Source organism: Schistocerca cancellata, chromosome 8 (genome assembly GCF_023864275.1).
Source record: "Schistocerca cancellata isolate TAMUIC-IGC-003103 chromosome 8, iqSchCanc2.1, whole genome shotgun sequence".
NCBI classification, from domain to species: domain Eukaryota; kingdom Metazoa; phylum Arthropoda; class Insecta; order Orthoptera; family Acrididae; genus Schistocerca; species Schistocerca cancellata.
Window position 1 is genome coordinate 61154509 of NC_064633.1, and position 26511 is coordinate 61181019.

At 43.9% G+C, this 26511-nt stretch overlaps 1 protein-coding gene across 1 annotated transcript; it reads right to left on the minus strand.

Moving 5' to 3' along the window:
* Positions 1–19062: 19062 nt before the first annotated feature.
* On the minus strand, positions 19063–20280 carry LOC126095061 (trichohyalin-like; the record flags this gene model as incomplete). The annotated part of the gene is made up of 1 exon (XM_049909744.1): positions 19063–20280. A coding segment is annotated over one exon (1218 nt), but the record flags the coding sequence as incomplete, so codon positions are not given.
* Between the last annotated feature and the right edge of the window lie 6231 nt (positions 20281–26511).

Below are 26511 nucleotides of genomic sequence, written 5' to 3' on the forward strand. Positions count from 1 at the left end.
CTTTCCAGATCAAATTTTCCTTTTGATTGTATTCTTGACACTCGAATTAAATTAACTTTTCCAAAAATAACTCACTGCACCAGTGACCCAAATCACTGCCTTGAGTTACATATAACCCAGAGGCTCAGTTCAGGAGAAAAAGCTTCGATTCTTGTGGAAGACATCAGAGGACTCAATTATTTGTCAAATTTTTTTGAAATGGGAATTTTGCAGCCAAGTGTGATATATCCTGGAAGAAGATCCATCGTATCTACTGTCATCTCAACACACAGCTTTTCATTGCCAACTTTTGCAGTTCAGCGGAAAGTCGTTTTGCTGGTTTGTGTCCTCAGAATGGGACTGGCTGCTCATGTCACACACCAACTTACCTAATAACCAGTGTTCAGCTTCCTGTGTCAGAATGACAACTGTAAACTTTCATTAAGGATGAATGTCTGTGAGTTCCTGGTGCTCAGAGTGGGCTGTTTGAATGTGTGTCAAAATTACAGTTGCGAAAGCTCTCTCTACTGCATGAGCTCAGGTGCCCTGACCACCCAAATCTCCCTGTTGTGCACTAGGCTCTCCTCTCTGTATAGTAATTATTGCCTTTGCTTTTCTGTGATAACTGGCAGTTCTTTCCTCTGTAATCATATGATGCTCTTCTGTGCTGAATTCTTACAGAGCATGTTTTGCAAGTTCATACCACCAAAAGTTTGTACACCATTAAGATTTGTAGTGTGACATATTAGGCTGCTCAAGGGTAATTTTTAATTCCAGAATGGTGTTGTGTGTTGCTGAACTACAGATTACTTGTACTGACAGTATGTTCAGTTAGGTAGCTGCCATCCCCTCTTACTCAGAATGGTCACACTGACATTGTACATAAAGTGACTTGCAATTCCTCTTTATGTCCAGAAGACCTTAGTAAGGACATGATAGATGAGCACTCTACTCCCAAACATATCTCGTGTACCACTTGTGACTCTAATCCTTCAGTCACTTGTTAAGGAATGTTCCCAGTATTACCACAGACAGAACAACTTAACTGCATTCCTAGTCTTGGCTCTGGCATCTTCTCTCTTTTCCAAAGTGGAAATTTGCCACCTGACATATCAAGTAACCTGGTCCATTGTCATGCCATACTTCCTCCCAGTCCCTTTCCGCATCAATCATCTGCCTGTGGAAGAACCAAATGCAAGGCTAGCCATACGCAGCAACACAACTGATAACATTACAGCTCCTTTAGAGGAATTTACCAAGCTTCAGAGTCATCTCACCCTATCAGAGGCAGGGCCATCCATAAAATCAAAATGTATACCAACTCTACTGTAACTTCTGTATGATATTTTACCTGAACTGGCACTCCATGATGACCATCTCAAATCGCAGTGAAGAGCACAATTGACTACCCACGGGCAGAATGTGCTGCCAAGAAAGAGATGCTCAGCTACTACCTGGCTTCATGACCCACAGCATATAGGTTTCCAGCATTCCGACCTCACCACTGCCATTGTCTCCAATATCAGATTATCTGATTGAAGTTCATGGGAGTTGCCTTATATCATACCTTAGTCCCACAAGCCTCAATCATCACTAGCTCCTGTCCCATGCACACAGAGATATCCACTACTGCCCTGTTCCTTGTATTTCATTCTCTTCACTTAAACTTTCTCTCCAACTCTGTCCTTCCATTTTCTGCCCCCCACCACACTTCGTCCCAACACACTCATCCACACTAAGCTGTGTACCACATGCAACTTCCCCGCTCTGCCAATGGCTGGGCCACATATGGGCTGCTCCATTTTGATTTGGAAATCAGGAAACATTCTTTTTTCTGTGAGTTCAGTTTAGTGCAACCTAACATGGACATTGAGTTAATCTTCTACAAACTCACAGCTGTCATAAGTAGACACTTCGTTTCTTTGAGTCACAGTTACTATAATAAAAAAACACATTCTAAGACTTCTCTGAACCTGTTTGAAGTGAAATTCTCAAACACAATTCAAAATGAAAGTAATATTGTACAGTTTCGGTATTTTTGTGCTAGTTAAAGAACTTACATAAATTTAATTTTCAATACAGTTAATCTTTTTCTGAAAACAAGATTTAACTCGGAATAAAAAGTACTCTGTGCCATTCAGCATTGATATAAGAACAGTATTATTGAACATTTTGTGGTACCTTCAATGGAGAGTTACAGGAAACATAAAAAAATTGAAATAGATGCAAAACCTGCTGGTTGCACTATGCCATATTACACAACACCCATGAATCATGATACCATTGTTGATAGACTGCTAATCGTTTCACAGTGTGAAGATGCTGACAACTGGGATGCTATGACCATGAATAAAAGACAGTTTTTGTTCCCATGAACCAAGGCTGGGCAGGAAGAGTAGGAAAGAAAGGGAGTAAAAGACCATGGACAAACTGACCTACACTGAGGCTAAGAGAAAATTTGAACACCTGCTTCCTGTACATATGACATTGTCTTAAGCCACCAGTACAACAGTTCTGGCACCATCAGCTCTGACAACCCAGGTCACCTCTGAGCCGGAAGACTACACCTGCCCCTTCGATGGTGGGAGAATTTCCTTTCCTGTTGATCCTGCACCACCTACTTTGGGAGCAACACCCCCCCCCCCCCCACCATCAGGGACATCTGTCCCCAATTCTAAGCCAGAGAAGTGTAAGTCTTCTTAAGTCTTCTTCAGTTTCTCTCGCTAGGAAGGGGTCCTGTGGATCACTCCCTTCCTGGCTTTCTTCTAGTGGGAAAGATGACACCCGCCAGTGGCTGAAGAGCCCAAAAGCAACTGGTTGTATGGCTTCAGTCCCAGAGACTGAGCCAGTGAAGTCCTCCCAGCCAGAGAAACCCAAGGAGCAGCGAGGGAAATCCAAAACGAAGCCTCCTAATGCCAAGGAAATTGCAGTGGCACCCACACCATCGCTACCTACAAGCTCTGTGACTGTTGATGGTATGGAAAATTTTGGCGTCTGCTGAAGACCTAGATCTCGCCAGACCCTCACACTATGGATATAGACTGTGCAGGCCATAAATCGGTGGCAGCAGGTGACTGAGGCGTAAACTGCCTCATTAAATGTTGCTTCCCAGTCTCATGTCCTCCTCCAGTGGAATTGTGGCAGTTTTTTCCACCGGATGGCTGAGCTATGGCGACCATTAAGCTTTACACCTACTATCTGCATTGCCCTCCAGGAAAACCTGGTTCCCAGCAATGTGGACCCCTGCACTAAGTGGCTATAAGGGATATTAAAAGAACCGTAGCAACTGTAATACTGTCAAGTGTAGTTTGCGTCTATGTCCTAAACTCAGTCTGTAGTGACACTTTGCCCCTTCACACCCCTCTTGAAGCTATGGCTGTCAGAATAAGGACGACACCGGAAATAACTATCTGCAATACATATCTTCTTCCAGAGGGTGCAGTACCCTTGAATGAATGCATTAGCTGCACTGATTGATAAACTCCCTAAACCTTTCATACTTTTGGGAGCTTCTAATGCCAATAACCACTTGTCAGGTGGTACCAAGATTACTGGCAGAGGCAGAGATGTCGAAACTTTACTGTCACAATTCGACCTCTGCCTCTTAAATACTGGGGCGACCACACATTTCAGTGTGCCTCATGTTAGTTACTCGGCCATGGGTTTATCAATTTGGAGCCCAGGACTTCTCCTATCTATCCACTGGAGAGCACATGACGACCTATGTGGTAGTGACCACTTCCCCATCTTTCTGTCACTGCCCCAGTGTCAGGCACATGGACGCCTGCTCGAATTGGCTTTGATCAAAGAGAAGTGGGGAGCTTTCGCCTCTACTGTCACCGCTGAATCTCCCTCACATGGTAACATTGATGTGATGGTTGAGCAGATGACTAGCACAATTGTTTCTTTGGCAGAAAACGCGATCCCTCGCTCTTCAGGGTGCCCAAAGTGTAAGGAAGTCCATTGGTGGTCGCCAGAAATCATTGAAGCAATTAAAGAGAGTTGGCGAGCTCTACAGCGGCATAAGCGGCGCCCTTCCCTAGGGCACCACACAGCCTTTAAACGTCCCCCCAGGGGGTCCCCAACTCTTTTGTAGATACGTGCATGGTGAGCACGGGACCCCGAGCTAATGTGTCCTTCCTTCCTTTCTGCACTGCATACCTTCCTTTCCCGTATCCTTGCCTATCCCCCGTCTTGCCCCCCCCCCCTGTCCCCTCACCACTGGCTCTTCCTTCCCTTTCTCCCCCTCTGGGAGTATGGTTTGTGCCTACGTCCGGAGATGGACGCTCGTAGATGTAACGCATTCTTCGCCTTCTCTGCTTGTATGTCTTCATCCTTCCTTGGTCCTCTTTTCCTTACCTCTTCCCTTCACCCTTTTCTCTGCTGCGGCGTTTGAGAACTCTCCTCTTTCCTTTCCCTATCTCTTTCTTCCTCCCTGTGCGTGTCTGAAGGCCGACCCATGTATTTTGGTGCGTAGCCGGTGACAGGGTAACGCGTAATTCCCCACCCTGGGTAGACGGGTAGGACACGTACGTACCCCCTGGTAATGGCCAGGCCCAGGGAGGGGTGATTACCTGAGCTGATACCTTCCGAAAGTGCCGATTGCTCCCTCCATGCGTTTGTCGGGAAGTGTGACCTGAGGTGTGAACAATCACCTAAGGCGGGAGTGCCCTCAGTGAGGGCCCCCAAAAGGGAGGAGCGCGCCATCGGAGACGCTGGTAATCATGGGGGATTCTTCCGCAATGGTTTCCTCACCTTCCACTATGTCTGCTCACAAACGTAAGTTCACTGAGTCTCAGCCACAGACAGTTCTTCCATCGTTGCCACAGTTCCTTGCTGTTTCTCGGTCTGACGAAGGTCACGAGTTCTCCACGGTCAACCCTTTCATTATTCAGAAAGGTGTCGACGCAATTGCAGGTCCTGTAAAGTCTTGTTTCAGATTACGGAATGGCACCCTGTTGTTAGAAACAGTCAGTGCCCTCCAGGCACAAAAATTGCTGCGTACTTCTCTGCTCCACACCTTCCCTGTCCGGGTGGAAACGCACCGTACCTTAAATTCCTCGCGTGGAGTCGTATATACACGCTCCCTCGATGGATTGTCTGACGAAGAAATTCAGCACTACCTGTCCGACCTGGGCGTAACGGCGTTTCATAGAGGGTTGACACGAACTTCATTCCAACCCGCACTGTCTTCTTGACATTTGACAAAGTTCAACTCCCATCCAAAATCAAAGCAGGCTATGAGATAATTTCCGTTCGCCCTTACGTCCCAAACCCTACGCGTTGCTATCGGTCTCAGCGGTTCAATCACACTAGCCAGTCCTGTTCCAATCCAGCCAAATGTGTTACGTGTGGCAAGGATGACCATGAGGGTGCTTGTCCACCTCCATCCCTCGCTGTATCAACTGTACGGGTGACCACGCTGCTTCTTCTCGAGATTGCCCCATTTTTAAAGATCAAAAGCTCATCCAGGAAATGAGAGTGAAGGAAAAGGTGTCTACCTTTGCTGCTCGAAAATTATTCGCCAGTCGACAGCCCGCCGTGCCTCAGACAGGAAAATGAAGCACTGTCCTTGCTTCTCCTTCGCAAACAAAGGAGGCGGCCACGCAGACTTGCGACCTCACCTTTAGTGCCACGGTCGTCAGATCGGCCAGCGCAAAGATCACCCGTTCAACCTCACCACTTTCGCCTGCCCTCTCTATGGCTCACCCTTCATTGGGTTCTGCTAAATCTCGAGCCCAAAAGTCAGACACCAAGACTTCGAAAAAGAGCATACTCGTAAAGGTGTTTTACGTACCCCAAATTCACAACCATCGGTTCCTCCTTCATCTAAACATCATATTTCCAAGGAGGCTAATAAGAAACCCAGTTCATCTCCTTCTCCTCAAAGGCGTGTCTCATCTGCAGCACCACCTGGCGCAAATCGCCCTCGGCCGTCTTCTGTGTCGCCGAGGCGCACTGCTGGCGGCCGATCAACCAGCCGATCGCTGGTGCCAGGAGCTGCTCCTGAACAACCTATGGACAGGATCTTCTGCCTTCGGCTGAATGCCATTCCATGCTGTCGGTAGCAAGCTCTGAGCAGTCATTGTGTTGACTGCAACCTTGGTCACATTCCACCATTTTCTGTTCACCCTATGTCCATTATCCACTGGAATATCCGCGGCATTAGAGTCAATCGGGATGAATTGTCGATCCTCTTACGATCCTACTCGCTGGTCATCTTCTGTCTTCAGGAAACAAAGCTGCGTCCCCATGACCTCTTTGTTCTCCCCCATTTTCAGTCCGATTTGATCTCCCCTCTGTTGAAGGCACTCCAGCCCATGGAGGACTCATTATTCTTCTCCATGATACTCTCCATTATCACCCAATCCCCTTAAACACTTCCTTCCAAGCTGTCGCTGTCCGTCTTTCCCTTTCTGGATACACCTTTTCTCTTTGCACTGTATACATTCCATCGTCCACACCAATGGCACGAGCTGATCTCCTTCAACTTCTTGGTCAGCTTGCACCCCCCTATTTGCTGGTTGGTGACTTCAATGCCCACCACCCGCTTTGGCGATCTCCACATCCTCGTGCACATGGCTCACTATTGCTAGACGTCTTCCACCAAGTGGATCTAGTTTGACTCAACACTGGGCTCCCTACATTTTTGTCTGCCTCCACGACAAATTTCTCTCATTTGGACCTTCCGGTCGGTACTGTTCCGCTAGCTCGGCGCCTCGAATGGTTCGCACTTGATGATACACAATCGAGTGACCACTTTCCATGTGTCATTAGACTGCAGCCTCAACTGCCCTATATGCGCCCGCGACGCTGGAAGTTTGCCCAAGCCGATTGGACACTTTTTTCGTCTCTAGCGACATTCGATGACCGTCACTTTCCTAGCGTCGACGATGAGGTCACACATTTTACCGACGTTATTCTTACAGCTGCGGAACGTTCAATACCACGCACCTCCGAATTGCCCCAGCGCCCCCCCAGTTCCTTCGTGGAGCGAGGCATGCCGTGACGCAATACGTGAGCGGCGACTTGCTCTTCGCGTTTTCCGCCACCACCCTACTTTGGCCAACTGTATCCGCTATAAGCAGTTCCGTGCGCGATGTCGTCGCGTCATCCGCGATAGCAAGAAGGCAAGCTGGGACTTCTTTAATAGCTCATTTAACACCTTTACTTCCTCCTCGGAAGTTTGGAGTCGGATTCTACGGTTATCTGGTGCGCCTAGTTTCTCTCTGGGCTCACTGTCGCGCATGATACGTTAGTGGACCCCATCGCAATTTCTAACTCCTTGGGTAAACACTTTGCTGAGATTTCGAGCTCTTCAAATTACCCGCCAGCGTTTCTCTCGAAGAAACGTGCAGCGGAAGTGCAACCTCTTGCTTTCTTCACTCAAAAGCGCGAAAGCTATACTTCTGTTTCCTCCATGCGGGAACTCCAACATGCACTCTATTCTTCTCGCTCCTCCGCCCCAGGACCGGATGGTATCCACATCCAAATGTTACCTCCTTCGCATTTATAATCGAATTTGGACCAACAGTACTTTTCCCAGACGATGGCGGGAAGCTATCGTCGTTCCTGTTACGAAACCTGGAAAGGACAAACATCTTCCCTCTAGCTATCGCCCCATTTCTCTCACGAGTAGTGTATGTAAGGTTTTGGAGCGTATGGTGAATTGCCGTTTAGCTTGGTGGCTGGAGTCCCGCAGTCTTTTAACACCTGCCCAATGCGGTTTCCGAAAGCATCGTTCTGCAGTTGACCATCTTGTTTCTCTCTCCATTTATATCATGAACAATTTTCTCCGGAAACACCAAACTGTAGCAATATTTTTTGATCTGGAGAGAGCATACGATACCTGTTGGAGGACACGCATCCACCGCACACTGTTCTCTTGGGGCTTTCGAGGTCGGCTGCCCCTTTTTCTTCGCGAATTTATGGCAGAGCGCACATTTAGGGTGCGGGTGAACACTACTCTCTCCCGTACTTTCTCCCAAGAAAACGGAGTACCCCAGGGCTCTGTGCTGAGTGTTGTACTGTTTGCCATTGCCATCAATCCAATTATGGATTGTCTCCTTCCTGATGTCTCTGGCTCCCTCTTTGTGGACGATTTGGCGATCTACTACAGCTCTCAACGGACCAGCCTTCTTGAACAACGTCTTCAAGGATGTCTCGACCGCCTCTACTCTTGGAGCACCGAAACAGGCTTCCGCTTTTCTTCCAGTAAGACCATTTGTGTTAATTTTTGGCGTCGTACGGAGTTTCTTCCACCTTCCTTACATCTAGGACCTGTCAACCTTCCGTTTTCCGACGTCGCTAAATTCTTGGGTCTTATGTTTGACAGAAAACTATGCTGGTCCTCCCACGTTTCCTATCTTTTGGCTCGCTGTCTGCGATCGCTCAACACCCTCCGTGTCCTGAATGGTACCTCCTGGGGAGCGGACCGAGTGGTCCTTCTCCGCCTCTATCGCGCCTTAGTGTGCTCGAAATCGGACTATGGAAGCATAGTTTACTCCTCTGCTCGGCGGTCTATTCGTCGGCGTCTCGACTCTATCCACCACCGTGGATTACGTTTAGTGTTTGGAGCTTTTTACACCAGCCCTGTGGAAAGTCTTTATGCTGAGACTGCTGAACCTCCGCTGTCCAATCGGCGAGCAGTCCTTGTGAGTCGTTACGCTAGCCATCTGTCTTCCATGCCTGCTAATCCAGCCCATGACATTTTTTTCGACGCCTCGTTTGATGTAGGGTATGCAGGCCGCCCCTCCTCCCTACTACCACCGAGAGTCCGCTTCCGTCAACTGCTCCATTCTCTTTCCTTCCGCTTTCCTAAAACCTTCTTGACAACTTGGGCTACAGCACCGCCTTGGCTCCGTCCCCGGATCTGCCTGCTCCGTGACCTTTGTCAATTTCCCAAGGATGGCACCCCTTCATTTGTTTATCGTCGGGCATTTGCTGCTTTATGTGCGCAAATGAAGGAAGCCACATTTATTTACACTGACGGCTCGAAAACATCGTTAGGTGTAGGGAGTTGGCGACACCCCAAATCAATTTCGCCTTCCCGACCAGTGTTCGGTTTATACTGCAGAGCTTTACGCTGTTCTCCAGGCTGTCCAATACATCCGCTGCCATCAGCGGATACAGTATGTTATCTGCTCAGATTCTCTCAGCCTCCAAGCTCTTTACCGTTTGCACCCTCTGGTCCACCGGATTCAGTACTGTCTGCGCTTGATCCACCTGGGGGGCGTCTCGGTGGCGTTCCTCTGGCTCCCGGGACACGTTGGTATATGTGGAAATGAGGCGGCTGATATTGCGGCCAAGGCTGCAGTCTCTCTACTTCGGCTAGCTATTCAATCAATTCCCTTCGCCCATCTGCGGAGCGTTTTATGTCGTCGTGTCGTTCTTTTATGGCACGCACATTGGTCGACACTTCCCCAAACTAAATTGCGGGACGTGAAAGCTCTTCCCTGTGCTTGGACCTCTTCCTCCCGAACGCGTCGTCGGGAGGAGCTAATTTTAACTAGACTCCGGATAGGGCACTGTCTTTTTAGCCATCGACATCTTTTAAGCGGCGATCCTCCCCCACTCTGTCCCCACTGCTCTCAGCTGTGGACGGTAAGACACCTTTTAATTGAGTGCCCCTATTTTACTCCGTTACGCGCCCGTCTACAGCTGTCGCCTGATATATCGTCCATTTTAGCAGATGACACGCGCGCGGCCGATCGCGTTCTCGAGTTTATTAGTGCCAGTGAAATGACGTCAGTCATTTGAAGCTTTTTTTGGGGACAACCAACCCCTTTCTGTAGTGGATTTTTAAGCCTTCCTTTTGCTTTTAGTTTTTCCAATTTTTTTGAGTTTCGTTCCCATTGCTGCTGTTTTGCATTTTCAGTTTTTACTGTTTCCTAAGTCACTGACCGGGTGCTAATGACCATAGCAGTTTTGCGCCCTAAAACCAAAACAAAACAAAAAAAAGCCTTTAAATGTCTCACTTTGCTGGGCACTTTGCTTCAGAGAACTACCCCCCAGCCTTTTGCACACTCATACAGCAGCTGGAAGGGAACGCCCTCTTTCACTACATGCCGCAGTGTATCCTATAACACCCAATTTACGGAGTGTGAGCTCCCCGGTGCCCTTGCACATTGCCCTGACACAGCTCCTGGGTCTGATTGGATCCACAGCCAGATGATAAAACATCTCTCATCTGACTACAAGCGACATCTTCCCGTCATCTTCAACCAGATTTGGTGCGATAGCGTCTTTCTGTCGCAATGGCCGGACAGCACTATCATTCTGGTGCTCAAACCCGGTAAAAACCTGCTTGATGTGGATAGCTATTGGCCCATTAGCCTCAACAACTTTCTTTGTAGGCTGCTGGAACATATGGTATGTCGGCAGTTGGGTTGGGTTCTGGAGTCACGTGGCCATTACCGGTCTAGCAGCAGCTGTCGGGCCCTCAGACTCACCTTCTCTGTATGCAGACGACTTTTGCATTTCATACTGCTGCTCCAGTACTATTGCTGCTGAGCGGCGCCTCCAGGCGCAGTCATGGGCTCCAGCCCACGTCTTCCAGTTTCCACCCGCAAAGTCGTGTGTCGTGCACTTCTGTCGATGTTGTATCGTTCACCTGAAACCCGCACTTTACCTTATTGACGATCCACTCACTGCAGTGGTGACACATCAGTTTCTAGGATTGGTTTTTGATGCTCGATTGACTTGGCTCACTCATCTTTGTCAGCTTAAGCAGAATTGCTGGCAGCACCTCAATTCCCTCTGTTGCCTGAGCAACACCATTTGGGATGCAGATCACTGTACACTGCTGCACCTCTACAGAGCCCTTGCCCAATCCCGAATTGACTATTGGCGTTGGTTCATGGTTCTGCAACGACTTCAGCATTGCAATTACTCGACCCTGTGCGCCACTGTGGGGTTTGATTAGAGGCAGGAGCTTTTAGAACGAGTCTGGTGACCAGCATACTGGTGGAGGCTGGTGTCTCTCCACTGTAGATCAGCCGTGCGCAACTGCTCACCAGTTACACAGCTCACATTCATAGTTCCCCTGACCATCGGAATTACCATCTCCTTTTCCTATCTGTGGCATTCAATCTCCCACATCAGTGGCCCAGATCGAGTCCAACGTTTGTGGTTTGCGTGCGGTCCCTTCTCTCTGAACTGGAGTCCTTCCCTTTACCACCTCTACTTGCGGTCCATTCATGTATACGTCCATGGTGTACGCCTTGACCACAGCTTTGTCTGGACATTTTGCATGGCCCTAAGGACGCCATTAACGCCGCTGCTCTCTGCTGTCACTTCCTCTCGATTCTTGACGAGTTTGGGGGCTCTGAAGTGGTTTACACCAACAGCTCAATGGCTGATGGTCACGTAGGCTTAACATATGTTCATGGAGGACATGTTGAGCAGCACTCCTTGCCAGTTGGCTGCAGTGTTTTCACTGCAGTGCTGGCGACCATATATCGTGCTCTTGAGTACATCCACTCATGCCCTGTAGAGTCATTTCTCCAGCATACTGACTCACTGAGCAGCCAGCAAGCTATTGACCAGTGGTACCCTCTCCATCCTCTGGTAGCGTCCATTCAGGAGTCCATCTATTCCCTAGAACAGTCCCACCATTCCGTGGTGTTTGTGTGAACCCCAGGACACGTCTGAATCCCTGGCAATGAAATTGCCGACAAGCTGGCCAAACAGGTGGTGCAGAAATCGCTTCTGAGATCAGCATCTCTGAAGGTGACCTGCGTTCTGTCTTACACTGCATGGGTTTTCCGGCTTTGTGTGATGGAATAGCATAACAGCACACACAACGAAACTGTGTGTCATTAAGGGGACAATGAATGTGTGGAAGTTATCCATGCAGGCCTCTCACAGGGAGTCAGTTGTCCTCTGCCGGCTCCTCATTGGCCAAACATGGCTAACGCATGGTTACCTACTCTGTTGTGAGGACCCACCGCAGTGTTGCTGTGGCTCCCAAATGACAGTCGTCCACCTCTTGCTGGACTGCCCACTTTTAGCCGCTCTGCGGTAGACTTCTAACTTTCCCAGCACATTGTCTTCGGTGTTGGGTGACAATGCCTCTACATCAGCTTTAGTTTTATCCATGAGTGGGTTTTATACTTCTATGTAGGTTTTAGCACATGTCCTTCATCCCTCAGGGTCCTCCAACCTAATGGTTTTAGGGTGGAGGTTTTAAAGTATTGTGGTGTCTGACTTTTCCTTTTTATTCTCGTGGTTGGCAAGCCACTGAATCTGCTTTCATGTTTTACTCCCTTCTGTTTCTAGCTTCTATCTCTTTTCTTGTTCTCTTTTGTTCCTTTTAGTATTCGTTGCCTTCCCTTTGTTCTTGTGGCTTTTCCTTTCTTTCTGTTTTATGTTATATGTTTCATCCATTTTATTCTAACCCTTGTGGCATTGTTTTATTAGGAACAAATAACAACTGACCTTGTAGTTTGGTCCCTTATCCCACCTTTAAATCAACTATCATTTGTCTCGTACATATTCACACCAGATGGAATAGTTCTGTTTCATTACGGCTACTCTCCCAAGGCTGTTAGTAATTATGACAAGATGTTGTCCACTCCAGGAACCTTGTTTGGACTAAGATCCTTCAGGTTCTTGATGTATCATATCTCCCATCTCACCTTTGTCCACATCCTCTTCCATTTCTAGAACATTGCCCTCAGGTTGACGTCCTATGTACAGACTGTCTATATACTCTCAGCTTTTTCTTCATTATTTAAAAATTGCTGTTTATCTCAATTCTTGATATTCATACTTCTGCTTCTGTTACCTCCAAAGGCCTCTTCAGTTTCCCCTAGTGACATCTGCTTCTGAATCCTTAAATTTGGACTGTAGCCTTCCCTGCTTAGTAATTCTTTACTGCCTTTCACTCATTGACTTTTTATTCACTTTTGCATGATTCATTTGCTGCATTTTTATATTTTTTCAACAACTGAATTCTGATCTCCTGTGTTGTCAAATGATTTCTACTGAGCCTTTTCTTTTCACATAATTGGTCCTCTTCTGCCTTCATAATTCCAGCTCTCAAAGCTACCTATTGCTCTGCTACTGCGGTAATGGGCAATATCATTTGCTTTGCGGCCATTATTGTGTAGGCAGAGGGTCACATCTCTTAAATGATAGCATGCAATAGTTTAATTTGCATTTCAAGAAAGTTATAGTGTTACAAAAAATTCTGACTGTATTGGCAGGCCTCACAAAAACCACTGGTGGGCTGCTATTAGCCCACACTTGTCTTACTGTGTTCCTTTTCTCCTGGTATTGTCAGTCATTGCATAATGCTCCCTCCATTACTTGCAGCAACCTCTGGCTCTTTCAGCTTATCCAGGTACTATGTCCTTAAGTTCCTACCTTTTTGACATTGCTTAAATTTTAATCTACAATATATAACCAGTACATCATGATCATTCTGCATTGCACCTTGATATATCTTTGAATTTGAACACAGATTTCTAATTCACTTCTCCCAAAATCGTATAATCAATCTGAAACCTTGTGGTGGCTGCAAATCTTCTGTGTGTGTAACCTTCTTTCCTGATTCTTAAACCAAGTGTTACTGATGATTAAATTGTTCTGTGCAAAATTGTACCAGGCAGCTTCCTCTTTCATTCCTTTTCCCAGTCCACATTCCTCTACTATATGTCCTCTTTCTTTTCCTACTATTGAATTTTCAACCGCTGTCACAATTAAATTTCTGTGTTCCTTAACTATCCAAATATTTTATTTTGTCTCACCACACTCGCATTCAATTTCTCCATATGCTGAGCCAGCTGTATTGTAAACTTGTACCACAGCTGTGGGTTTGGGCTTCACATATCTTGGCTGCAATAATGTTACAGTGTTGTTCTTAGTAGCTTACTTGCATTGTTATTTTCTTATTCATTATTACACCTGTTCCTGCATTACTACTATTTAGTTCCTTTCTACAGCCCTATATTCACTTAACCAGAAATTTTGTTCCTCCTACGATCAAACTACTCTAATTCCCATGACATCTAACTTCAACCTGTACATTTCCCTTTATACATTTTCTAGTGTCCCTGAAAGATTAAAGGATACAATTTACCAGCTCAGACTTGTCTAATTCCAGTTTTGTTTCTCCTGATATGGTAACAAACTCCTGAGTGGTTCTTACCTGGAAATCCAAATGGGGGATCATTTTTAGCTCTGGAGTCTCTTCCTAAAGAGGATACCATCATTTAACCAAACACTAGAGCTGCATGTCCTTGGAGAGATAATGGCTGTAGTTTCCTCTTGCTTTGAGATGTTTGCTGTACCAGCACAGAAAGACCATTTAAGTTGTCACAAGGCCAGATCCGTTACTTATAGTGGCTTATTTATGTACTACTGAAAAGGATGCTGTGCCCTTTTAAGGAACTACACTTTTGACTAGTCCCGCAAGAAATACTCCTTCTTTATGGTGGCATCTATGGCTCAGCATCACTAATGCATGGAAAATTTCAAAGAAAATGCACCTGGTGACTCTTAAATGGGATGTAAGTCCCCTCACATGCACACGCATACATGTTCATATGTTCATGCAGCCTGATACAATAGTCTTTTGATCATGCCTGTCTGCAGCTCAACATGTCATCTTTATGGTGAGTATAAATCTATTATTTTCATAATATTGTTAATATTCCAACCTGGGTTTTCTATTGTTTAATTTGTGCCATTTTCATTCCATGATTAAAAACCCTTTGTCCCTCTTTCACGTGTATTATAGTTGTCTTATATTTGTGCCTAAATTTTGACAGTAACTTTAAATTGATCTTTCTTCCTGACAATCAGGACCCACAATACCAGTTATGGAGGAGACTGGTGTTCACAGGGGAGGACAAGAAGAAAGAGAAGCACTAATGGTGAGTTTCATTAGCTGCATACGAGTACCCCCACACTCATTCCCATTTTCGTTCCAGGGCACCCACTCTTTTCTTGTGCGTGGAGCTCCAAGCATTGAAAATACACCATCCTTTTGTGTGCTGCTATCCCTTTCCGTAACTATTTTTTCATTTGAGACAAAATGTGCCCCAGTGCATTATTTCTGATAATATTCACAATTTATTTCATCAAATAATCTCCTTTCTACATAACCCACCCACCTACAGGACTAATAATAGAGTTCAGTATGTGCTTTTGTGCACTGGTAGTTACAAACTGCAGTCCCTTCCAAATGGATGCAGAATGTAGACTGTGAAGCCAACAGTTACTCTTTGGAACAAATAACACTGACAATGAGAAACTCCTGTCCTGGTGTGACTCATTATGCTACTTTCAGGCTATTAGCGATCACTAACATGTGGAAAAAATTTTTTGAACTTTGCCAGTTTAGTGCTACCATGATGTTTGTATCATGACTGAGGCACATCAGTATATCAGGAATGAGTTAACTTACCATCTTACTGAGGAAGCATGCAAGAGGGAATTACTAGATGTAAGAATACTTGGTACTGACTTACAAAGCAAGGAGAGCTTCTAATTCTGAAGGTTTAGGATAGGAATTGGTAAACTTCTACTACCCTTAATAACTTGAAAATGGACACAGAAACCACTGCCAAACTTTGTGGAAAGAATCTTCTCTCTTTATGCAGACTGGTCTGTCCACACTAAGTTCACTCACAATTTTCTTTATCAGAGAACACACCCAAGTTCAGTGTATTCCTCTCCTCACATTGGCTCATATACTGACAAATTATCTTACCCTGGCTGACCTGAAGAGAGATGGATGCATACTGATGTACAATGAAACAGCTGTTGGGCAGGTCCTGAGATTCATAGTGGATTTCTCCATGAAATTTGATGATCCTCTCAGCTTCATGACAGAGTTTGTCAAGAATCTGAAGGCAGAGGATATTACCACAATAAGAGCCCTAGATGCTTCCAGCTGCATCACAACCTCATGCTGATCTATGATGGAGTTACTTATAGCCTATTAAGCATGCAGCCCCTTTAGCTGTGACAGGTCTTGTCTGTCTTCTTCTCCCACTGCAGATCTAAATGATGATAGTGTTTATCCTACATTCCTCTAACTTCATAGTTGTGGTGCAGTTGGTATTGTGGGGTGGGACACACCTACCATAATAAGTAGACACGGGTTTGCTGGCTGGGTCTTCCCCTGAACAGCAAATACCCATCAACAGTACTCCAATAAAAAAAAAAATAATTCACTTTTCTTTAAGTAAACATTAATAAAGACAGCAGTTTAAATATCAGGATGTTCACACCTACTTGATATTGGTTAATTAATGAATTACAGCCATTTTATGATGAATGTACTCCCTGCAACTTGTCTGAACATGTCCCATGTAGAGTTTCGTGCTGCTTGATGTTTAATGGTAGATTTGACCACTGTTTTCTTATATGGTTTCCATTCTAGCTGTCCTCAGGAAGTCAGTCAACCTGTTGCCCATTCTCTATGGGCAATGATTTCTCAGATGACGTGTCAGGCCTATAGCCTTTGATTTGGTCGCCACTTGAAACAGTGTTCTCAACAATAGAGTACTTGAAACGCTAATTCCCTTCTGTTGTAAGAAAAAATTTAACCTAGCAAAATTTTCCAGTGTTGTAGTAATTTTTCCTCTCTATGCTTCATTGTTACAGAATTTCAAAGGAAAATGATGTATCACAGGAGATACTAAATCCACCAGTGAAATACAATAAAAATGATTTTAGTGCCAAGTTACTACTGTTTGTAATATTCCACAGACGCTGCCAATGTTGTTTTGAATTGCTTTTTCAGCGTATTTACCTTTACTTCCAACAGTGAAATCTATACACACATGCTCAGCAGTACCTCCATGAATGGCATTAACTGCTAAAAGAAGTAATTTTTTCAGCATTTGTCACATTAGAAAATTTTATTTGAGGTGGAAATTGTCTTTACACTTGAAAATACTGGAAATCACTGTTAACAAATTAACCAAATGATACCCCATATTATTATAGAATGTGCCCTTCTGGTTGAAGTGAGTTAAGTCATTAACCCATCTACCGCTCTACTCCAGATACTTGTATAGCTTTCTTTGCTGCTCTCTCATCATCCAAATTTCCTGAGAGAAAGTATATTTTATAATACGTTGTCTTTCCTAGACACGTGTTGCATTTTCTATTTCTCCACTTTTGCTTCCATTTCAACTTTACAGTATTTTCCTTGTTGTGGGTGACAGTGCACTGCTAGTCCTTTGGCTGCCCCATTCCAGTCACGCCCCTGCTCACGAAAGTGATTTGCCTGGATGAAATCCAAAGAAGCCTTAAAAATTGTCCAGAGCAGCTGCTCTAGCAGCTTTCATAGCACATGCTTGAGTGTGCCAACAATAGAGCATCCATCCATTATGGTAACTCTGTCTAGCTGTAGTGTTACATTTTAACTTTAACCCTTCAGTTTTGATGTTTAGTTTCCCTTGAAGTGATGTAGAACCTGAAGTTCGCATATCACAAAATATAAAATTACATTGCAGTTTGATTTTGAGAAAATTGTTGACGGGTTTCTTAAAAGAGTTTTAACTTCAGTCACAGTATTCTCTACAACTATTGTCCATTGTTAAGTCATAAGCACCACTTTCATTTGTGATACCTTTGGGGGTTCAGCTGCCTATTCACTTCAACACAGTTTCTTTAGTTACTGGATATGGCATTTTGGAACTGTTGGAACTGTCATAGCTATGTGCTATTCCTTCATGCTCACTCAAAATTCCTTCCCTTTGTATTAGTATAAATACCTTTTAAGTGGTCATAGTGCTTTTTCCATTATACCATACATTGCCTCATCCTCCATTTTACTTAAATCTCCACTATTGAATGTGTAAATCTGACTTGGGTTATGGTGCAGTATCTTAAAAACTTTAACAGGATTAACTGGCTTTCATCTACTCATTCACTACCAAATACAACAGCAGCCTCACTTATACTGTGTTCACTTGCAATGCAGTGAGGGCGAACACTGATGCTAGGTGCCACCTGCATGTTTTTAAGAGTGGATACCGTCGATACTAAATTTTAAGTATGTTTACCATCAGTTGTAGCTGTTTGAACTTGGAGTAGTCTCCTTATCAGTAGTGAGCTGTCAGCTGTCATCACAATGCTCTGCCGACTGTTTGCGCCCCCTTCATGCTCATATTACACTGTAAAACGTCATGACATGTATCTTAGGTAAACTGCTCTGAGCAACTTACTTCTCTAGTGTTATTACACTACCATAAAGCTTTGCATTCTAGTTGCTTTGGAAAGGATGCTGAAAAGTTAATTGTCTGTGCAGCAGAATGTGATGTAATGTTGATGGTGAGCATTGTTTGATCAGACAGACAAAAATGATTGGGAGTTCAGTATACTCACCAGAATATGCTTCATGCGATATAGGATAGAGAGAGATGAGAGAACAGTCAGAGAATGGAAAAAATTTTTGTTTTTCATGACAGTAATCCCTCATATTTTTGTTGGTCTGTAGTGTGGAGTAGGGTAAGGATGACTTGGAAACATCAAAAACCACCAATGAATGCACAGTCAAGAAGAGACAGTTGATTGCGATCCACACTTTGTAGTAACTGGGGTTATACAATTTGATGTCCTGTCAGCTGTGCACCCCCCCCCCCCTCCTCCCTCTCCCACCCCATCCCACTGAGCTCAGTTAGTGAGGAGCACTGGGGAAACATTACTGCCATGATCTGATGTGGCTAGAGGACACTCGAGGTACTTCATGGTGGGGGCAGAGGTGTTGTAAGTGTTGGTTGAAACAGTGTCAGTGATAGGGGGATCAGCTGTATATAGGGTTGACTCCCTCGGCACTACAGAGGTAATAATCTTGAATGTGTCATGAGGGGCCTATTGGAGGTGTCAGTCATAAGTGTGTTAACTCGCCCATGAGGCTGACTGCTCTTTTGAGCATTCATGCTTGGCTACCACAGGGCACCATCCTTTGGACACCTTTTCCTTAGGTGCTGCCTCTCTCTCCTCCTGCTATTCTTTCTTCCTCTCCCTTGGGGACTACAAACGGGATATTTTTGGGAATATGTTCTGAATTTTTAAGTAGCATGACTTAAGAGCATGCCCTCAGCTGTTCTTTCCTTTCCTTTCCTCTCTCTTCCTTTCCTCTCTCTTCCTTTCCTCTCTCTTCCTTTCCTCTCTCTTCCTTTCCTCTCTCTTCCTTTCCTCTCTCTTCCTTTCCTCTCTCTTCCTTTCCTCTCTCTTCCTTTCCTCTCTCTTCCTTTCCTCTCTCTTCCTTTCCTCTCTCTTCCTTTCCTCTCTCTTCCTTTCCTCTCTCTTCCTTTCCTCTCTCTTCCTTTCCTCTCTCTTCCTTTCCTCTCTCTTCCTTTCCTCTCTCTTCCTTTCCTCTCTCTTCCTTTCCTCTCTCTTCCTTTCCTCTCTTTTCCTTTCCTCTCTTTTCCTTTCCTCTCTTTTCCTTTCCTCTCTTTTCCTTTCCTCTCTTTTCCTTTCCTCTCTTTTCCTTTCCTCTCTTTTCCTTTCCTCTCTTTTCCTTTCCTCTCTTTTCCTTTCCTCTCTTTTCCTTTCCTCTCTTTTCCTTTCCTCTCTTTTCCTTTCCTCTCTTTTCCTTTCCTCTCTTTTCCTTTCCTCTCTTTTCCTTTCCTCTCTTTTCCTTTCCTCTCTTTTCCTTTCCTCTCTTTTCCTTTCCTCTCTTTTCCTTTCCTCTCTTTTCCTTTCCTCTCTTTTCCTTTCCTCTCTTTTCCTTTCCTCTCTTTTCCTTTCCTCTCTTTTCCTTTCCTCTCTTTTCCTTTCCTCTCTTTTCCTTTCCTCTCTTTTCCTTTCCTCTCTTTTCCTTTCCTCTCTTTTCCTTTCCTCTCTTTTCCTTTCCTCTCTTTTCCTTTCCTCTCTTTTCCTTTCCTCTCTTTTCCTTTCCTCTCTTTTCCTTTCCTCTCTTTTCCTTTCCTCTCTTTTCCTTTCCTCTCTTTTCCTTTCCTCTCTTTTCCTTTCCTCTCTTTTCCTTTCCTCTCTTTTCCTTTCCTCTCTTTTCCTTTCCTGTCTTTTCCTTTCCTCTCTCTCTCTCTCTTCCTTTCCTCTCTCTCTCTCTCTCTCTCTCTCTCTCTTCCTTTCCTCTCTCTCTCTCTCTCTCTCTCTCTCTCTTCCTTTCCTCTCTCTCTCTCTCTCTCTCTCTCTCTCTTCCTTTCCTCTCTCTCTCTCTCTCTCTCTCTCTCTTCCTTTCCTCTCTCTCTCTCTCTCTCTCTCTCTCTCTCTCTCTCTCTCTCTCTCTCTCTCTCTCTCTCTCTCTCTCTCTCTTCCTTTCCTCTCTCTCTCTCTCTCTCTCTTCCTTTCCTCTCTCTCTCTCTCTCTCTCTCTCTCTCTCTCTCTCTTCCTTTCCTCTCTCCTATCCTCTCTATCTCTCCACAATAACATCCCTGTCTCCTCTTCCAGCTGCACAAAAAAGTCAGCACATTTTCGACTCAGGTGGTGAAATCACATACTACACAACCAACAGGCCATTAAGGGCATAAGGAATACTTCCACAGAAACTCAAAGGCAAATATTCTTCTCCATTGCCGACTCGAAGATCCCCTTCGACGGTGTCATGATGTGATAGCCTTATCCTGCCAACCTCTATCTTTGCCGGTGTGTGCGACCAACCATTTTCATGCCCTGGAGCCTGCAGATGGACTGATGGCGAACACTGACACCTCTGTAGGTCTAATGGAGCAGCATCCTCCAACCTCTGCACCCTGTAGAAATGGGTCTTCAAAGGCTGGCTCTTGGGAGCTGCTGAGGTGACACACCTTGATTTTCTACCTTCTTTTTTTCCCCATCATGACTATCCTCCAATGGAATGCTCATAATGTTGGATCCAAAAAGGAGGAATTCAGACTGCTTTCAGAATCACTGTGTTAACTTGTTCTCTGCCTCCAGAAAACAAAATTGTGTCCTTATGACTTCTTTGACCTCTTGCATTTCTGTTCGGCATATTTTGACCTTCCCCAAGGATGGAACTTAATCTGATAGGAGTCACACTGCTCATCCAGGATGATCATAGTCAAACCATCTCACTGAACACGTGGCTGCAAACTGTTCTGGTCAGTATTTTCCTTCCTCGTTTCACCTTTTCTCTTTGTACCACCTAAATCACACCAGGGCAGACTCCCTTCACGTTATTGGGCAGCTATCTCACCCATTTCTGCTACTCTGTGACTTTAATGCTTATAATCCCCTTTGGGGCTCTCACAGAACCCATCAGAGATGCCCTCTTGGTCGATCGTCTTAATCAACTCAACCTCTTCTGCCTTAGAACTGGAGCACCCACATTCCTTTCAGATTCTTTGCACACCAAGTCCCATTTGGACTGAACCTTCCGCACTGCCAAACTTGCCCATTATCTTGAGTAGTCTATTCTCTCTGACACTCGAGCAACCATTTCCCGTGTGCTATCCATTTTCTGACTCCTCCCCCACCCATGTGTAAAGCCAATTTGCAGCTTTCTGAGGGTCACTGGAGGCTTTAATCCTCCTTGGTGACCTTTGATGAACATCATCTGCCCAGTTGTGTTGACCAGGTAGAATACCTTACAAACTTTACCCTTACACTACAGAACATTCCATTCCTCATGCTTCACCTTTTCCATGCCATGTCCCAATCCCTTGGTGGACTGATGCATACTACAATGCAATTCGTGCATGGAAATGTGCTCTCTCATTCTTTGAGATAGCAAAGCATCTAGCTGCCTTTCATTTATTATATATTTTAACACTTCCACTCCCTCTTCAGTCATGTGGGATATCCTCAGAAAGCTCTTTGGGAACAAAGTCTTTTCCATTATTTCCAGTGTGACTGTAGCATATGATATCATCGTGGACCCTTTTGCTATCTCCTGTACCTTGGGCTGCTATTTTGTAGAGCAGCGCTTTCCTCCATCAGAAACAAGTGGAGGAGCCTCAGGTGATAACCTTCTCCTATAAGAATCATGAATACTAAAATACTTCTGTTAATATGCAGGAGCTAGATCATTCTTTCACTTCATCCTGACCTTTCATGCCGGGGCCAGATGAAGTTAACATTCAGGTGTTGCAGAACCTTTCTCTTGTGGACAAGCACTTTCTCATTCATACGAACAATCCCATCTGGCAGATGGCACGTTTACCAGTCGCTGGCGTGAAGCCACTGTCGCACTCATACATAAAGCCGATAAGGACAAACACCTTCCTTCAAGCTACCTCCACCTCTCCCACTAGCTGTGTTTGCAAGATGTTGGGAAGTTTGATTCATGCCCAGCTGGTGTGGTGGCTACTCTCACAATTTACTAACCACTGCACAAAGTGGATTTAGAGTGCGCTGTTCTGCATTTCATCATCTCGTGACTTCAACCCATGTTGTAGACAATTTTTGTGGAAATGCAAGACTGTGGTAGTGGGTTTTGATTTGGAGAAAGCCTACAACACATGCTGGGTACTAGTATCATCTATACTCTCTATATGTGGAGCTTAGAGGGCCACCTACCCTATTTCCTTCAGGAATTTCTTAAATACAGAGTTTTAGAGTATGTGTGGGTTCTTCCTTGTCAGACAGCTTAATTCAGGAAAGCAGTGTGCCTCAGAGTTCAGTCCTTGCTATCACCATGAACCCTACTATGGCTTGTCTCCTGCTTTGCATCTCTGACACCACTTTTCATGATTTTTGAGACCTATTGCAGTTATCCGTCATCTTGTCTCCTTGATTGGCATTTTCAGCATTATCTCAATTCTTTTTACTTGTGGAGCATTGACAATGGCTTTTGCTTTTCCACTGATAAAACCATTCGTATCAATTTCTGGCAGTTTATTGGGTTTCTTCCAGTTTTCACATCTTTGACCTGCTGCTCTTCTGTTTGCTGAAAATACAAAATTTTTGGGGCTCATGCTTGACAGAAAACTTTCTTAGTCCTCTCAAGTGTCTTACCTGGCTGCCTTCTGTACCAAGTCACTTAATGTCATATGTGTGATCAGCGTTATACTTTATGGGAAGTGGCTCAGACCACCCTCATCTGTTATTACCAATCCCTTATCTGTCTGAAACTAGAATGTGAGTGTTCCATTTATTCCTCTGCATGTCTTTCAATTTTATGCCATCTAAATACACACCACCATTGCAACATCCATTAGAACACTGGTGCATTATACACTAGCCTGGTTGGGGTTATACAGAAGCAGCCTAACTAATGCTGTCATACACTCTTGTTCCTCACTCTTGATTGAGCCACTGTGACACTGTGATGTTTGTCAATCCCTGGTCACATTGGTCTGGTCTGAAACAACGTTGCTGTCACTACTGCCAAGGCTGCAATCCTACCCCCCCCCCCTCCCCCCCTAGTTCTTTCATTGTTTCCAATGATCTGTGTTGCCATCTGTCAGCAGATAGTGTCCCTTTGGCATTACCACTGTTCTTCCTTTAATGGGAACAAACTTCAGGGAATAAAAACCTCTCTCAACTGCTTGGCCAACCTCCTTCTCGACCCTCTCACATTGAAGGGGTCATTTTAGGTAGGTTGTATATTGGCCACTGTCATTTTAACTGTATTATTTGTTAAGTGGTGATTCCTTACCATTTTGTGTTAATTGTCATCAACCTTTGATGGTTCACCATTTCCTCACTAAATGCCCGTTTTTTAACCACTTACAGTCCATTTTTTTTTTCACGTGAGTTACTGGCCATTTTAGCGAATGATGTGCAGGTCATCAACTGTGTTTTACTTCTTATCCATCATAGAAATACGGACATTTAATCTTCAGTTCAGGACATGCTTCCTCTCTACAATTTATTTTATGGATCTTTTTCCATGAGGAAGTTGTTATTTTTAGCTGTCTTTGCATCTGTCAATTGGGATTAATGTGTACCCATTTTTAACTCCTCCTTTCTTTGTTCTAAGGTCCTGGTATGAGTACATTTGACCTTAGTAGATTTTGTGCCACAGAAAAAAACAATTAGTATTAAGAATATCCTTGATGGATCTGCTAAAAACAAATCCATTTTAAATCGGAAGAACCTTACAGATGCGCAACTCTTCACAACTTTGACTGGGCTGCCTTTATGAGTGCTGACAAGAAATCTACTATTGGGTTCTGTAGAAGTTAAGTAGGGTTTTTCCATGTATAAGGAACTATTGAGCTCAAAATGTCTGCGACTTGATGTGTAAAAACATTGAAATGACATAAGCCTTTAAATAGGGCAAACAAATTTAATGTAGCTGATAAAAATCAAATGGAAGTGATTTCATCAGCAGCTTTTGGTATGTATGTTTAGAAACTTCTTGTCCCTTTGTGGCCATAATTTGTCACTAAAAATACTCTATTATAACTTTTTGTAGGAAAGAATAAAGAGAAGATACATATAAAACACAATGTGCTGTATGACATACTTGATTATTTAAAAAAAACAGTTGATCAGTTCCTATAAAATACTTGATGTATTCCATCATAGTTAAAATTCAGTAAATTGGAATACATTTTGCAATAAACATTTATTTATCATTCTTTCACCTTTTAACAACACAGTATTGCTGAACTGTGAAGAATTCTGTTCATAACAGTTCCTCTTGACACATGCACTGATGAAAAGTTTGTTGTTACATCAACATAGTACTGTAAGTGATCGTTGAATGGCATTAGATTGTTAGCTGTCTACCTCCTGGCCACACCACTACAAATTCACAGCAAAATCATGCAGATTGATGCTTATCAATCCTATTCCCTCATCACTTGTACTTTCACTGATACAATTCATTTTAATGTGGAATATTGTCTTTTTAATGAATCATTTAAGATTGATTTACTGCCACAAACCATTAATTATTACTGCACAAGTACTTTTGGTGTGTGTAGTTTCTTAAGCTTGGATATATGCATTTAATGGTGTCATTTTTTGTCAACTGGGACTCAAAATTTCAAATTATATTTCAAAAAATATTGATGAGTGGGAGCCCACTGTGACATGTGGGATTTGGATTAGAGAGCTGGTGTGGAGAGCTGCATCAATCCAATGTTCTGACTGAAGACAACAAGAACATTATATTTGTTTTGAGTTGCTGTGCACTGAAAGGCAGGAAGTGCTATCATATGAAATCAGTATCATTTACAGGGTCTAGGTCTTGTTTTACTGTCAGATCACACATTGTCAGTTTCTTCCTTTACTCCTCCATTTGGCCTCCTGTCTATTTCCTGGGTTTTGGTTCTGCTCGGAAATCATGATAACTTTGTAGTGCCTTTCAGAATTCATCACTGGCATTAAGTGCATTTTTAATTATGGTGCTAGTATTTTATTTTTATAAAGTGATTCAACATAGCTGAAGAGTACAGTGTTCTGCTGTCGCCTTCCTAACTGCCAAAGTGGCAGGGAGTGCTATTTTTTAAAGGCTGTTGTCAGTGTGGCTAGTGTGTGATGATGAACACTATGAACTGCAACACACCTTCCAACAGCAGGTAACACTTGATCTTTTATGCAAGTCATTGGTGCTTAAGCTAAAAGAGTGTGCTAAATTGCAATGTGAAATACATACCTAAAAGCCAAGCCTCATACAGATGAATTTTTTTGCACCGAAGGATGAAATCACCACCTGCTGCTCCAGTGTAATGTTTGAGGATGACACCATTGTGCTTTCTTAACTGTGGAGTTTCAATGGAGTGATTAAAACACAATAGGATAGAAGAGGTCATATCAAGGAACTGGATAAGGAGTTCATTGTGGCTTTTGATATTGGCATACAGTGTTGCAGATGCACCTAAAATTATGTAGCGTGTCCACAAGATGTACTAACCAAGTGAGAATAGTGTTATGTTCTACTGTGCTTTAATTACTTCACTGAAATGCCACACTTAAATTTTAATGCTGAATAGTGGAAGAACATAGGTGAAAAGAAACGTCTGTTTTGGGAAAAACCACGACACACATATTGGATGTGTGAGCATGTATTAATCATACAGATGTTTTAGTTTCTTGCCAAATAGTACCACATCTATGATTTTGGAATTTTGTGGTAGTAAGGATTTGATACATAGTATTGTTTCTTCAGTGGCTTATTTCTGTAGTCCCTGTCATGTCTTTCAAACAAAAATTATACACAAATTTTGAGATTTACAGCTAAATGATTTTGAAAGGTGGTAGCACAGAAGCAGACTAGTACTTAAAATCATGTTTATTCAGGTTTAGACTATTGAGTGGAGGTATTTCCCATAGTAGTATACTTTAACTGATTGCATTCCAGCTGCCAATTAACTTTCATTGTAGTCCATTTGGTAAAAGACATACTGATGCCACTTGACATAGTTGCTATTTGTTCCATGTGTGTGTCCTCTCACAGCACCAAACAGAATCCTACTCTCAAACACAGTTAGCTGCTGTAGCTGTGTATTGTAAGCAGATGGCATTGACTGGATTCCTCTGCTCTAGCAGCAATATAAGCATTTGTGACAGTTGCTTCCTGTTTTATTTCTGTTTGTGATCCCCTATAATTTCTGAGAGACTGTCCAGTTCTGCATGGTCCAATTGAATGATATTCAAAGATGAAATATTTGTTTTATAGCTTGATGCAATAGAAACTGAATAAAATCAATG